Here is a 15000-nt window from a genome sequence, read left to right as displayed (position 1 = left end):
GACCTCACTCATCTCCTGACCCGACCTCACTCATCTCCTGACCCGACCTCACTCATCTCCTGACCCGATCTCACTCATCTCCTGATCCGATCTCACTCATCTCCTGACCCGATCTCACTCATCTCCTGACCCGACCTCACTCATCTCCTGACCCGACCTCACTCATCTCCTGATCCGACCTCACTCATCTCCTGACCCGATCTCACTCATCTCCTGATCCGATCTCACTCATCTCCTGATCCGATCTCACTCATCTCCTGATCCGATCTCACTCATCTCCTGACCCGACCTCACTCATCTCCTGACCCGATCTCACTCATCTCCTGACCCGACCTCACTCATCTCCTGACCCGACCTCACTCATCTCCTGATCCGATCTCACTCATCTCCTGACCCGACCTCACTCATCTCCTGACCCGATCTCACTCATCTCCTGACCCGACCTCACTCATCTCCTGACCCGACCTCACTCATCTCCTGACCCGACCTCACTCATCTCCTGATCCGACCGATCTCACTCATCTCCTGATCCGATCTCACTCATCTCCTGATCCGATCTCACTCATCTCCTGACCTGATCTCACTCATCTCCTGACCCGACCTCACTCATCTCCTGATCCGACCTCACTCATCTCCTGACCCGATCTCACTCATCTCCTGACCCGACCTCACTCATCTCCTGACCCGATCTCACTCATCTCCTGATCCGACCTCACTCATCTCCTGATCCGACCTCACTCATCTCCTGACCCGATCTCACTCATCTCCTGACCCGATCTCACTCATCTCCTGACCCGACCTCACTCATCTCCTGATCCGACCTCACTCATCTCCTGACCCGATCTCACTCATCTCCTGACCCGACCTCACTCATCTCCTGATCCGACCTCACTCATCTCCTGACCCGACCTCACTCATCTCCTGATCCGACCGATCTCACTCATCTCCTGATCCGATCTCACTCATCTCCTGATCCGACCTCACTCATCTCCTGACCCGACCTCACTCATCTCCTGACCCGACCTCACTCATCTCCTGATCCGACCGATCTCACTCATCTCCTGACCCGACCTCACTCATCTCCTGATCCGATCTCACTCATCTCCTGACCCGACCTCACTCATCTCCTGACCCGACCTCACTCATCTCCTGATCCGACCGATCTCACTCATCTCCTGATGCGACCTCACTCATCTCCTGATCCGATCTCACTCATCTCCTGACCCGACCTCACTCATCTCCTGACCCGACCGATCTCACTCATCTCCTGATCCGATCTCACTCATCTCCTGATCCGATCTCACTCATCTCCTGACCCGACCTCACTCATCTCCTGACCCGATCTCACTCATCTCCTGACCCGATCTCACTCATCTCCTGACCCGACCGATCTCACTCATCTCCTGATCCGATCTCACTCATCTCCTGACCCGACCTCACTCATCTCCTGACCCGACCGATCTCACTCATCTCCTGATCCGATCTCACTCATCTCCTGATCCGATCTCACTCATCTCCTGACCCGACCTCACTCATCTCCTGACCCGATCTCACTCATCTCCTGATCCGATCTCACTCATCTCCTGACCCGATCTCACTCATCTCCTGATCCGATCTCACTCATCTCCTGATCCGATCTCACTCATCTCCTGATCCGATCTCACTCATCTCCTGACCCGACCTCACTCATCTCCTGACCCGACCGATCTCACTCATCTCCTGATCCGATCTCACTCATCTCCTGATCCGATCTCACTCATCTCCTGACCCGACCGATCTCACTCATCTCCTGATCCGATCTCACTCATCTCCTGATCCGATCTCACTCATCTCCTGATCCGATCTCACTCATCTCCTGATCCGATCTCACTCATCTCCTGACCCGACCTCACTCATCTCCTGATCTCACTCATCTCCTGATCCGATCTCACTCAGCTCACGATCCGAACGTTAGTAGTGTTACTACAGTAAACCCATGGTGAATGTGCTGATCTGTGGACACTGGATAGTTCATTCATGGCACAATGTTTCTTCCTGGTTTCCACGTCAGCGCTGTTTGATCCGTTAATAACAGAGAAATTTGAATGTTTCTCACTAGATCTCGCAGCGATGTTATTACTTCAGTGGCGAATTCAAATGCTTTCTTTACTAGATTTGGCTGTGTAGTGACAGTGCTGATGATGAAGATCGGCTCGCGCTGCATTGGTCCAAACTGATAAACGGTCCGTCAAACACACAATTCGTTCCGCTTACATTACATTTGCCATTTGATGTTGGGCAATGTTGTGGTCACGCCAGTATCTCTTACATTATGAGCGCGCTTGCCACGCGTGACGCGCCTACATTTGAAATAGCGAAATTTTGGTCGGCAGGAAAAATGGTCCAACGAACCGTTCGGTTAAAAAATGCGTACCAAAAGCCGAAACGGTTCAATACGAATACGTGTATCGTTACACCCCTAGTGTGTAGCCTGTGTGTGTGTGTGTTTGTGTGTGTTCACCTGTGAACCGGGTTTTTGATGCCCTGTCCATCAGAGCCCAGGCCGTCTCCTTCTCTCCAGCCCATCTTCATCAGCATCTGGAAGCCGATGTTCTCCACCGTCAGCTTGAACTCCTTGTACTCGGAGTAATCCGGGTCTCGGCCCTCCTGCATCACACACACACACACGTCACACCAGAACTGCTTCCTGTGTCACTGAGTCACATTCACATGGTACAGTTTAGCAGACACTGAACTGAGTGAACACTGAACTGAATGAACACTGAACTGAATCAACACTGAACTGAATCAAAACACTGAACTGAATCAACACTGAACTGAGTGAACACTGAACTGAATCAACACTGAACTGAATCAAAACACTGAACTGAGTGAACACTGAACTGAGTGAACACTGAACTGAGTGAACACTGAACTGAGTGAACACTGAACTGAGTGAACACTGAACTGAGTGAACACTGAACTGAATCAACACTGAACTGAATCAACACTGAACTGAATCAACACTGAACTGAGAGAACACTGAACTGAGAGAACACTGAACTGAGTGAACACTGAACTGAGTGAAAACTGAACTGAGTGAAAACTGAAACTGAGTGAACACTGAACTGAGTGAACACTGAACCTGAGTGAACACTGAACCTGAGTGAACACTGAACTGAGTCAACACTGAACTGAGTCAACACTGAACTGAGTCAACACTGAACTGAGTCAACACTGAACTGAGTGAAAACTGAACCTGAGTGAACACTGAACTGAGTGAACACTGAACTGAGTGAACACTGAAACACTGAACTGAGTGAACACTGAACTGAGTGAACACTGAACTGAGTGAACACTGAACTGAGTGAACACTGAACTGAGTGAACACTGAACTGAGTGAACACTGAACTGAATCAACACTGAACTGAATCAACACTGAACTGAATCAACACTGAACTGAATCAACACTGAACTGAATCAACACTGAACTGAATCAACACTGAACTGAATCAACACTGAACTGAGTGAACACTGAACTGAATCAACACTGAACTGAGTGAACACTGAACTGAGTGAACACTGAACTGAGTGAACACTGAACTGAGTGAACACTGAACTGAATCAACACTGAACTGAGTGAACACTGAACTGAGTGAACACTGAACTGAGTGAACACTGAACTGAGTGAACACTGAACTGAATCAACACTGAACTGAATCAACACTGAACTGAGTGAACACTGAACTGAATCAACACTGAACTGAGTGAACACTGAACTGAGTGAACACTGAACTGAGTGAACACTGAACTGAGTGAACACTGAACTGAGTGAACACTGAACTGAATCAACACTGAACTGAATCAACACTGAACTGAATCAACACTGAACTGAATCAACACTGAACTGAATCAACACTGAACTGAGTGAACACTGAACTGAATCAACACTGAACTGAGTGAACACTGAACTGAGTGAACACTGAACTGAGTGAACACTGAACTGAATCAACACTGAACTGAGTGAACACTGAACTGAGTGAACACTGAACTGAGTGAACACTGAACTGAGTGAACACTGAACTGAATCAACACTGAACTGAGTGAACACTGAACTGAGTGAACACTGAACTGAATCAACACTGAACTGAGTGAACACTGAACTGAGTGAACACTGAACTGAGTGAACACTGAACTGAGTGAACACTGAACTGAATCAACACTGAACTGAATCAAAACACTGAACTGAGTGAACACTGAACTGAGTGAACACTGAACTGAATCAACACTGAACTGAGTGAACACTGAACTGAATCAACACTGAACTGAGTGAACACTGAACTGAGTGAACACTGAACTGAATCAACACTGAACTGAGTGAACACTGAACTGAGTGAACACTGAACTGAGTGAACACTGAACTGAGTGAACACTGAACTGAGTGAACACGGAACTGAATCAACACTGAACTGAATCAACACTGAACTGAGTGAACACTGAACTGAATCAACACTGAACTGAATCAACACTGAACTGAATCAACACTGAACTGAGTGAACACTGAATTGAATCAACACTGAACTGAGTGAACACGGAACTGAGTGAACACGGAACTGAGTGAACACGGAACTGAGTGAACACGGAACTGAGTGAACACGGAACTGAGTGAACACGGAACTGAGTGAACACGGAACTGAGTGAACACTGAACTGAATCAACACTGAACTGAAACAACACTGAACTGAATCAACATTGAACTGAGTGAACACTGAACTGAGTGAACACTGAACTGAGTGAACACTGAACTGAATCAACACTGAACTGAGTGAACACTGAACTGAGTGAAAACTGAACTGAGTGAACACTGAACTGAATCAACACTGAACTGAATCAACACTGAACTGAGTGAACACTGAACTGAGTGAACCCTGAACTGAGTGAACACTGAACCGATGTGAATAATGACTCTGATCTTCTGTAGAGCTGCTTTACTGAATCTGAATGTGTCTCATATCTGATGAAGATTCATCACTGATTCTGATATTCTGCTGTTCATTACTGTGACGCGATCTGGACTGAGTGAAGATGAATAAAGACTCGACTCGCTCTCACCTTCAGAGCTTTGAACGTCTCCATGAACTTCTCCAGCTCATCAGGAGGAAGGAAGTCACCGATGAAATGCTTCCCTTTGCCCATGTCAGTCAGCTGCTCCGCCCACTCTGAGAGAAACACACACACAGCACACGCGTCACACACACACAGCCCTCAGTCCGAGCGGAGCACCGGTGTCGTGCGTGACCTCTGACCTCTGGTCTTCTCCATCTCCATCTGCCGGAGCCGGTGCTCCCAGGTGCCGGCCTCGGGGTCGAGCTCCTCGTCGCTGTCGTACTCGTGCTGATGGTTCCGGATGGCCTTCTCCCACATCAGCTGCATGTCCTGCATCGCACGCTTGTGCTTCATGATCATATCGTACATCTCCTGCATCTGGACCACACACACACACACAGTTTCAGCATTAAACACTCCAACATGTTATGGCATGTGGGGTTTATGGGCCGCGCTCGAGACTAACGGCGTCGCCGATACAGGAATATTCTCCAGGACGGAAGACATTTTCGATGTCTGCTTCTGTTTTGTTAGGCAAACTTACTTAGAAAATGCCAAAATTAACCGACCAAGCGCTGACGACAACCGAGCGTGTCTTCTCATGCTGCCGCTCTACTAGTTAGCGATGGCGAAAACTAAAGATTTCCTTGACCGACCACCGAGCCTCATTAGCCGGTTGAAAATATGCTACGCTATTAGAAATACCAGCCATTTCGAGCCGCGCCTGCAATGTCGCACCTCTGTCGCATCTCCCGCTCTCTCACACACACACACACACACACACACACACACACACTATAATAGTCTCTGAGCGCTGAGCTAGCGTAGAGGACACGGTAGGCTGGCTTTGGCTCTCACCCGAAGAGGCTAGCGGGTGTCGCGTTCTCAGGCGATGCATCACAGATGATGTGCTACTACTGTATTCCAGCACTGTATCACACAAGTTGCAACTTACATCTGTGTCATTCTTTTTGGTGAAATGGTCCCACACACACTTTTCTTTGCACACTTCCTCCTGTCGTCTGCCCTGGCTCGACCCTCGAGTGTTTTAGCCTGTAGCCTTTACTCTTCGCAAACCTTGTGAGCGCGCGAACCCAAACGCTGTGAAAAATTGAGTGTGAGGGATTTGTTCACTTCACACAAAAATATCTTGGAATGAGATGGCTAACTGGAGTAGCGTTTAGTCTACTGTCTATAATAGCCTACTTTAGAGATCACAGACAACTTTGATCGGTTAACGTTGATGCGGTCAACCATCGGTCAAACGGTCATCGGTAAACAGCCTAAAGGCTCGTACACACCGGGACGACAGCGTTATTCGCCAGCGTTTTTCAACACGTTTTTTGTGTTCACACCCAAGCGATTTTGGCTGACGATGAGCCGAGTGAACATGCAAATTCATTCCCTGACATTAGATGGCGCCCATTTGCTCTGCAATACCACTCCATAACATTCTCTTTTATCAAGATTTGTGTAGTCGCTGTGGCGTTTGTCATATAGTTCTTTATGTTCCGACAGCAACGAGACCAGCAGCTCTACATTCATCTGGCCTCGCATCTTCCTCGTCTTATTTCTTCCCGGCAGTGTAGACGCTACTTGGCGTATATCTTCTTCGCCGTTGCGTGTGTGTGCTCAGCAAGACCGTTTTGTGTTTGAGCGCCCCCAAGTTGTGTTTTACTGTAACTTCAGGAGCTCCAGACACGTGAGCAAAAGCTCCAATCTCATTGGTCGGATAGTTTTTTGATGCGGCGCGTCAAACTAAAAAAAACGAACCAGAGGCGTTTAAAAAAAATGACGCTTTTACGCGTGGCGTTTATCGCGTCGGTGTGCACACTCACACTGGCGCCCTTTGTTTAGTCACGAGGCGTTAAACGTCGGCGAATATCGCGTGCGAAATTCGTCCCGGTGTGAACAGGCCTTAACAGTAGTTACTATCACTGGCCGGCGACTCACCCGAGACTTGCTCCGCGGTACGTCTATCAAACGGCTATGAGGAACATCTATTGACATTTTCGTCAACGAATAAAAACTAGACAAAAATGTTAGATAGTGCCGGTTTGGGAAGCGCTCGAGTCAGAGCGGATGTCCTGCGTGTGATGCGCACGTGTGTCCTGTGACTGCTCTCCCGCCGCACACGGGTTCACATGCGCTGCATTCATAAAACGGTAAAAAATGTGAACGTCTGGGAGAACGAGTAGAGCAGACGTGTAGATCTGAATAAGAGTGGCAACGCTTTTGCGCACACACACACACACACACACACACACACACACACACACACACACACACACACACACACACAGCGCGAGGACTGAACTGAGCTCTCTCTCGTGTCTGAATGGACAGACACACAACATTATGTCGAAATGTCGGTTTGGGAGAGTATTCAGGTCAACTCTGTCAGCCATGTGTTAAACAGCAGTGAGTGTGTCGGGTGTGCATCAGTGAGTGTGTCGGGTGTACATCAGTGAGTGTGTCGGGTGTACATCAGTGAGTGTGTCGGGTGTGCATCAGTGAGTGTGTCGGGTGTGCATCAGTGAGTGTGTCGGGTGTGCATCAGTGAGTGTGTCGGGTGTACATCAGTGAGTGTGTCGGGTGTGCATCAGTGAGTGTGTCGGGTGTGCATCAGTGAGTGTGTCGGGTGTGCATCAGTGAGTGTGTCGGGTGTGCATCAGTGAGTGTGTCGGGTGTGCATCAGTGAGTGTGTCGGGTGTGCATCAGTGAGTGTGTCGGGTGTGCATCAGTGAGTGTGTCGGGTGTGCATCAGTGAGTGTGTCGGGTGTGCAGCAGTGAGTGTGTCGGGTGTGCAGCAGTGAGTGTGTCGGGTGTGCATCAGTGAGTGTGTCGGGTGTGCATCAGTGAGTGTGTCGGGTGTGCATCAGTGAGTGTGTCGGGTGTGCATCAGTGAGTGTGTCGGGTGTGCATCAGTGAGTGTGTCGGGTGTGCATCAGTGAGTGTGTCGGGTGTGCATCAGTGAGTGTGTCGGGTGTGCATCAGTGAGTGTGTCGGGTGTACATCAGTGAGTGTGTCGGGTGTACATCAGTGAGTGTGTCGGGTGTGCATCAGTGAGTGTGTCGGGTGTGCATCAGTGAGTGTGTCGGGTGTGCATCAGTGAGTGTGTCGGGTGTGCATCAGTGAGTGTGTCGGGTGTGCATCAGTGAGTGTGTCGGGTGTGCATCAGTGAGTGTGTCGGGTGTACAGCAGTGAGTGTGTCGGGTGTGCATCAGTGAGTGTGTCGGGTGTACAGCAGTGAGTGTGTCGGGTGTGCATCAGTGAGTGTGTCGGGTGTGCATCAGTGAGTGTGTCGGGTGTACAGCAGTGAGTGTGTCGGGTGTGCATCAGTGAGTGTGTCGGGTGTGCATCAGTGAGTGTGTCGGGTGTGCATCAGTGAGTGTGTCGGGTGTGCATCAGTGAGTGTGTCGGGTGTACATCAGTGAGTGTGTCGGGTGTACATCAGTGAGTGTGTCGGGTGTACATCAGTGAGTGTGTCGGGTGTGCAGCAGTGAGTGTGTCGGGTGTGCATCAGTGAGTGTGTCGGGTGTACATCAGTGAGTGTGTCGGGTGTGCAGCAGTGAGTGTGTCGGGTGTGCAGCAGTGAGTGTGTCGGGTGTACATCAGTGAGTGTGTCGGGTGTACATCAGTGAGTGTGTCGGGTGTACATCAGTGAGTGTGTCGGGTGTGCATCAGTGAGTGTGTCGGGTGTGCATCAGTGAGTGTGTCGGGTGTGCATCAGTGAGTGTGTCGGGTGTGCAGCAGTGAGTGTGTCGGGTGTGCATCAGTGAGTGTGTCGGGTGTGCATCAGTGAGTGTGTCGGGTGTGCATCAGTGAGTGTGTCGGGTGTACATCAGTGAGTGTGTCGGGTGTACATCAGTGAGTGTGTCGGGTGTGCATCAGTGAGTGTGTCGGGTGTGCATCAGTGAGTGTGTCGGGTGTGCATCAGTGAGTGTGTCGGGTGTGCATCAGTGAGTGTGTCGGGTGTACATCAGTGAGTGTGTCGGGTGTACATCAGTGAGTGTGTCGGGTGTACATCAGTGAGTGTGTCGGGTGTGCAGCAGTGAGTGTGTCGGGTGTGCATCAGTGAGTGTGTCGGGTGTGCATCAGTGAGTGTGTCGGGTGTGCAGCAGTGAGTGTGTCGGGTGTGCAGCAGTGAGTGTGTCGGGTGTACAGCAGTGAGTGTGTCGGGTGTGCATCAGTGAGTGTGTCGGGTGTACAGCAGTGAGTGTGTCGGGTGTACAGCAGTGAGTGTGTCGGGTGTGCATCAGTGAGTGTGTCGGGTGTGCATCAGTGAGTGTGTCGGGTGTGCATCAGTGAGTGTGTCGGGTGTACAGCAGTGAGTGTGTCGGGTGTGCATCAGTGAGTGTGTCGGGTGTGCATCAGTGAGTGTGTCGGGTGTGCATCAGTGAGTGTGTCGGGTGTGCAGCAGTGAGTGTGTCGGGTGTGCATCAGTGAGTGTGTCGGGTGTGCATCAGTGAGTGTGTCGGGTGTGCATCAGTGAGTGTGTCGGGTGTGCAGCAGTGAGTGTGTCGGGTGTGCAGCAGTGAGTGTGTCGGGTGTGCAGCAGTGAGTGTGTCGGGTGTGCAGCAGTGAGTGTGTGGGTGTGCAGCAGTGAGTGTGTCGGGTGTGCATCAGTGAGTGTGTCGGGTGTACAGCAGTGAGTGTGTCGGGTGTGCATCAGTGAGTGTGTCGGGTGTGCATCAGTGAGTGTGTCGGGTGTGCATCAGTGAGTGTGTCGGGTGTACAGCAGTGAGTGTGTCGGGTGTGCAGCAGTGAGTGTGTCGGGTGTGCAGCAGTGAGTGTGTCGGGTGTGCATCAGTGAGTGTGTCGGGTGTACAGCAGTGAGTGTGTCGGGTGTACAGCAGTGAGTGTGTCGGGTGTGCATCAGTGAGTGTGTCGGGTGTGCATCAGTGAGTGTGTCGGGTGTACAGCAGTGAGTGTGTCGGGTGTGCAGCAGTGAGTGTGTCGGGTGTACAGCAGTGAGTGTGTCGGGTGTGCATCAGTGAGTGTGTCGGGTGTACAGCAGTGAGTGTGTCGGGTGTACAGCAGTGAGTGTGTCGGGTGTACAGCAGTGAGTGTGTCGGGTGTGCATCAGTGAGTGTGTCGGGTGTGCATCAGTGAGTGTGTCGGGTGTGCATCAGTGAGTGTGTCGGGTGTGCATCAGTGAGTGTGTCGGGTGTACAGCAGTGAGTGTGTCGGGTGTGCATCAGTGAGTGTGTCGGGTGTACAGCAGTGAGTGTGTCGGGTGTACAGCAGTGAGTGTGTCGGGTGTGCATCAGTGAGTGTGTCGGGTGTGCAGCAGTGAGTGTGTCGGGTGTGCATCAGTGAGTGTGTCGGGTGTGCATCAGTGAGTGTGTCGGGTGTGCATCAGTGAGTGTGTCGGGTGTGCATCAGTGAGTGTGTCGGGTGTGCATCAGTGAGTGTGTCGGGTGTGCATCAGTGAGTGTGTCGGGTGTGCATCAGTGAGTGTGTCGGGTGTGCATCAGTGAGTGTGTCGGGTGTACAGCAGTGAGTGTGTCGGGTGTGCATCAGTGAGTGTGTCGGGTGTGCATCAGTGAGTGTGTCGGGTGTGCATCAGTGAGTGTGTCGGGTGTGCATCAGTGAGTGTGTCGGGTGTGCATCAGTGAGTGTGTCGGGTGTGCATCAGTGAGTGTGTCGGGTGTACAGCAGTGAGTGTGTCGGGTGTACAGCAGTGAGTGTGTCGGGTGTACAGCAGTGAGTGTGTCGGGTGTGCATCAGTGAGTGTGTCGGGTGTGCATCAGTGAGTGTGTCGGGTGTGCATCAGTGAGTGTGTCGGGTGTGCATCAGTGAGTGTGTCGGGTGTGCATCAGTGAGTGTGTCGGGTGTGCATCAGTGAGTGTGTCGGGTGTGCATCAGTGAGTGTGTCGGGTGTGCATCAGTGAGTGTGTCGGGTGTGCATCAGTGAGTGTGTCGGGTGTGCATCAGTGAGTGTGTCGGGTGTGCATCAGTGAGTGTGTCGGGTGTGCAGCAGTGAGTGTGTCGGGTGTGCAGCAGTGAGTGTGTCGGGTGTGCATCAGTGAGTGTGTCGGGTGTGCATCAGTGAGTGTGTCGGGTGTGCATCAGTGAGTGTGTCGGGTGTGCATCAGTGAGTGTGTCGGGTGTGCAGCAGTGAGTGTGTCGGGTGTGCAGCAGTGAGTGTGTCGGGTGTGCATCAGTGAGTGTGTCGGGTGTACAGCAGTGAGTGTGTCGGGTGTGCATCAGTGAGTGTGTCGGGTGTGCATCAGTGAGTGTGTCGGGTGTGCATCAGTGAGTGTGTCGGGTGTGCATCAGTGAGTGTGTCGGGTGTGCATCAGTGAGTGTGTCGGGTGTGCATCAGTGAGTGTGTCGGGTGTGCATCAGTGAGTGTGTCGGGTGTGCATCAGTGAGTGTGTCGGGTGTGCATCAGTGAGTGTGTCGGGTGTGCATCAGTGAGTGTGTCGGGTGTGCATCAGTGAGTGTGTCGGGTGTGCATCAGTGAGTGTGTCGGGTGTGCATCAGTGAGTGTGTCGGGTGTACAGCAGTGAGTGTGTCGGGTGTGCATCAGTGAGTGTGTCGGGTGTACAGCAGTGAGTGTGTCGGGTGTGCATCAGTGAGTGTGTCGGGTGTGCATCAGTGAGTGTGTCGGGTGTGCAGCAGTGAGTGTGTCGGGTGTGCATCAGTGAGTGTGTCGGGTGTGCATCAGTGAGTGTGTCGGGTGTGCATCAGTGAGTGTGTCGGGTGTACAGCAGTGAGTGTGTCGGGTGTGCATCAGTGAGTGTGTCGGGTGTACATCAGTGAGTGTGTCGGGTGTACAGCAGTGAGTGTGTCGGGTGTGCATCAGTGAGTGTGTCGGGTGTGCATCAGTGAGTGTGTCGGGTGTACAGCAGTGAGTGTGTCGGGTGTGCATCAGTGAGTGTGTCGGGTGTGCATCAGTGAGTGTGTCGGGTGTGCAGCAGTGAGTGTGTCGGGTGTGCATCAGTGAGTGTGTCGGGTGTGCATCAGTGAGTGTGTCGGGTGTGCAGCAGTGAGTGTGTCGGGTGTGCAGCAGTGAGTGTGTCGGGTGTGCAGCAGTGAGTGTGTCGGGTGTGCATCAGTGAGTGTGTCGGGTGTACAGCAGTGAGTGTGTCGGGTGTGCATCAGTGAGTGTGTCGGGTGTGCATCAGTGAGTGTGTCGGGTGTGCAGCAGTGAGTGTGTCGGGTGTGCATCAGTGAGTGTGTCGGGTGTGCATCAGTGAGTGTGTCGGGTGTGCAGCAGTGAGTGTGTCGGGTGTGCATCAGTGAGTGTGTCGGGTGTGCAGCAGTGAGTGTGTCGGGTGTGCATCAGTGAGTGTGTCGGGTGTACAGCAGTGAGTGTGTCGGGTGTACAGCAGTGAGTGTGTCGGGTGTGCATCAGTGAGTGTGTCGGGTGTGCATCAGTGAGTGTGTCGGGTGTACAGCAGTGAGTGTGTCGGGTGTGCATCAGTGAGTGTGTCGGGTGTGCATCAGTGAGTGTGTCGGGTGTGCATCAGTGAGTGTGTCGGGTGTGCATCAGTGAGTGTGTCGGGTGTGCATCAGTGAGTGTGTCGGGTGTCCAGCAGTGAGTGTGTCGGGTGTGCAGCAGTGAGTGTGTCGGGTGTGCATCAGTGAGTGTGTCGGGTGTGCATCAGTGAGTGTGTCGGGTGTGCAGCAGTGAGTGTGTCGGGTGTGCATCAGTGAGTGTGTCGGGTGTGCATCAGTGAGTGTGTCGGGTGTGCAGCAGTGAGTGTGTCGGGTGTGCATCAGTGAGTGTGTCGGGTGTGCATCAGTGAGTGTGTCGGGTGTGCAGCAGTGAGTGTGTCGGGTGTGCATCAGTGAGTGTGTCGGGTGTGCAGCAGTGAGTGTGTCGGGTGTGCATCAGTGAGTGTGTCGGGTGTGCATCAGTGAGTGTGTCGGGTGTGCATCAGTGAGTGTGTCGGGTGTGCATCAGTGAGTGTGTCGGGTGTGCAGCAGTGAGTGTGTCGGGTGTGCATCAGTGAGTGTGTCGGGTGTGCAGCAGTGAGTGTGTCGGGTGTGCATCAGTGAGTGTGTCGGGTGTACAGCAGTGAGTGTGTCGGGTGTGCATCAGTGAGTGTGTCGGGTGTGCATCAGTGAGTGTGTCGGGTGTGCAGCAGTGAGTGTGTCGGGTGTGCATCAGTGAGTGTGTCGGGTGTGCATCAGTGAGTGTGTCGGGTGTGCAGCAGTGAGTGTGTCGGGTGTGCATCAGTGAGTGTGTCGGGTGTGCAGCAGTGAGTGTGTCGCAGTGAGTGTGTCGGGTGTGCATCAGTGAGTGTGTCGGGTGTGCATCAGTGAGTGTGTCGGGTGTGCATCAGTGAGTGTGTCGGGTGTGCATCAGTGAGTGTGTCGGGTGTGCATCAGTGAGTGTGTCGGGTGTGCATCAGTGAGTGTGTCGGGTGTGCATCAGTGAGTGTGTCGGGTGTGCATCAGTGAGTGTGTCGGGTGTACAGCAGTGAGTGTGTCGGGTGTACAGCAGTGAGTGTGTCGGGTGTGCATCAGTGAGTGTGTCGGGTGTGCATCAGTGAGTGTGTCGGGTGTACAGCAGTGAGTGTGTCGGGTGTGCATCAGTGAGTGTGTCGGGTGTGCATCAGTGAGTGTGTCGGGTGTGCATCAGTGAGTGTGTCGGGTGTGCATCAGTGAGTGTGTCGGGTGTGCATCAGTGAGTGTGTCGGGTGTCCAGCAGTGAGTGTGTCGGGTGTGCAGCAGTGAGTGTGTCGGGTGTGCATCAGTGAGTGTGTCGGGTGTGCATCAGTGAGTGTGTCGGGTGTGCATCAGTGAGTGTGTCGGGTGTGCATCAGTGAGTGTGTCGGGTGTGCATCAGTGAGTGTGTCGGGTGTGCATCAGTGAGTGTGTCGGGTGTGCATCAGTGAGTGTGTCGGGTGTGCATCAGTGAGTGTGTCGGGTGTGCATCAGTGAGTGTGTCGGGTGTACAGCAGTGAGTGTGTCGGGTGTGCATCAGTGAGTGTGTCGGGTGTGCATCAGTGAGTGTGTCGGGTGTGCATCAGTGAGTGTGTCGGGTGTGCATCAGTGAGTGTGTCGGGTGTCCAGCAGTGAGTGTGTCGGGTGTGCAGCAGTGAGTGTGTCGGGTGTGCATCAGTGAGTGTGTCGGGTGTGCATCAGTGAGTGTGTCGGGTGTGCATCAGTGAGTGTGTCGGGTGTGCATCAGTGAGTGTGTCGGGTGTGCATCAGTGAGGGTGTCGGGTGTGCATCAGTGAGTGTGTCGGGTGTACAGCAGTGAGTGTGTCGGGTGTGCATCAGTGAGTGTGTCGGGTGTACAGCAGTGAGTGTGTCGGGTGTGCATCAGTGAGTGTGTCGGGTGTACAGCAGTGAGTGTGTCGGGTGTGCATCAGTGAGTGTGTCGGGTGTACAGCAGTGAGTGTGTCGGGTGTGCATCAGTGAGTGTGTCGGGTGTACAGCAGTGAGTGTGTCGGGTGTACAGCAGTGAGTGTGTCGGGTGTGCATCAGTGAGTGTGTCGGGTGTGCATCAGTGAGTGTGTCGGGTGTGCATCAGTGAGTGTGTCGGGTGTGCATCAGTGCATTGGGTGCGCATGTCACTGGACATGATCCGATGTCTTAAAGGGACAGTGCGTAATAAACCTAATGCGTTTGTGTCCTCAAGCAACAAAAGAAAAAGAGAATAGCATTCACTGCTCGTTAATAGCTTTAATAACGATTCATTATATTTAATTCATACAAATAAATATGTCTGCTTGAAAGAATAAAGAATGATGTATGCAAGTAGTTATAGAATGCATATCATTCATTGAAAAGACTGTTCTACTTTAGGAAAAGTGGTTTTATTTAATTTTAAGATGTTTTTTATGTCACAGAAGTTGAATCTGTGTCTGTATCGCATGTTCAAACTTTAAAATCGTTCATATTAACAGGTTAATAGATGTTTTCTCTATATATAATGGGTTTGGACATTTT

General features: G+C 51.9%; 1 protein-coding gene across 1 annotated transcript in view; it reads right to left on the bottom strand.

Moving 5' to 3' along the window:
• The window catches only part of sugp1 (SURP and G patch domain containing 1), a 36052-nt gene that overhangs the window by 4018 nt on the left and 17034 nt on the right, over positions 1–15000 (bottom strand). Inside the window, exons 10-12 of the mRNA XM_056233884.1 lie at positions 5286–5463; positions 5092–5198; positions 2501–2646 (exon numbers count right to left, since the gene is read on the bottom strand). Of these exons, the coding sequence (XP_056089859.1) occupies positions 2501–2646; positions 5092–5198; positions 5286–5463 (431 nt within the window). The remainder of the gene's footprint in view (positions 1–2500; positions 2647–5091; positions 5199–5285; positions 5464–15000) is intronic.

This window comes from Rhinichthys klamathensis, unplaced genomic scaffold, assembly GCF_029890125.1.
Source record: "Rhinichthys klamathensis goyatoka isolate OS25496 unplaced genomic scaffold, OSU_Roscu_1.1 h1tg000379l_1, whole genome shotgun sequence".
Lineage (NCBI taxonomy): Eukaryota > Metazoa > Chordata > Actinopteri > Cypriniformes > Leuciscidae > Rhinichthys > Rhinichthys klamathensis.
This window is presented reverse-complemented; position numbering and strand designations above follow the sequence as displayed.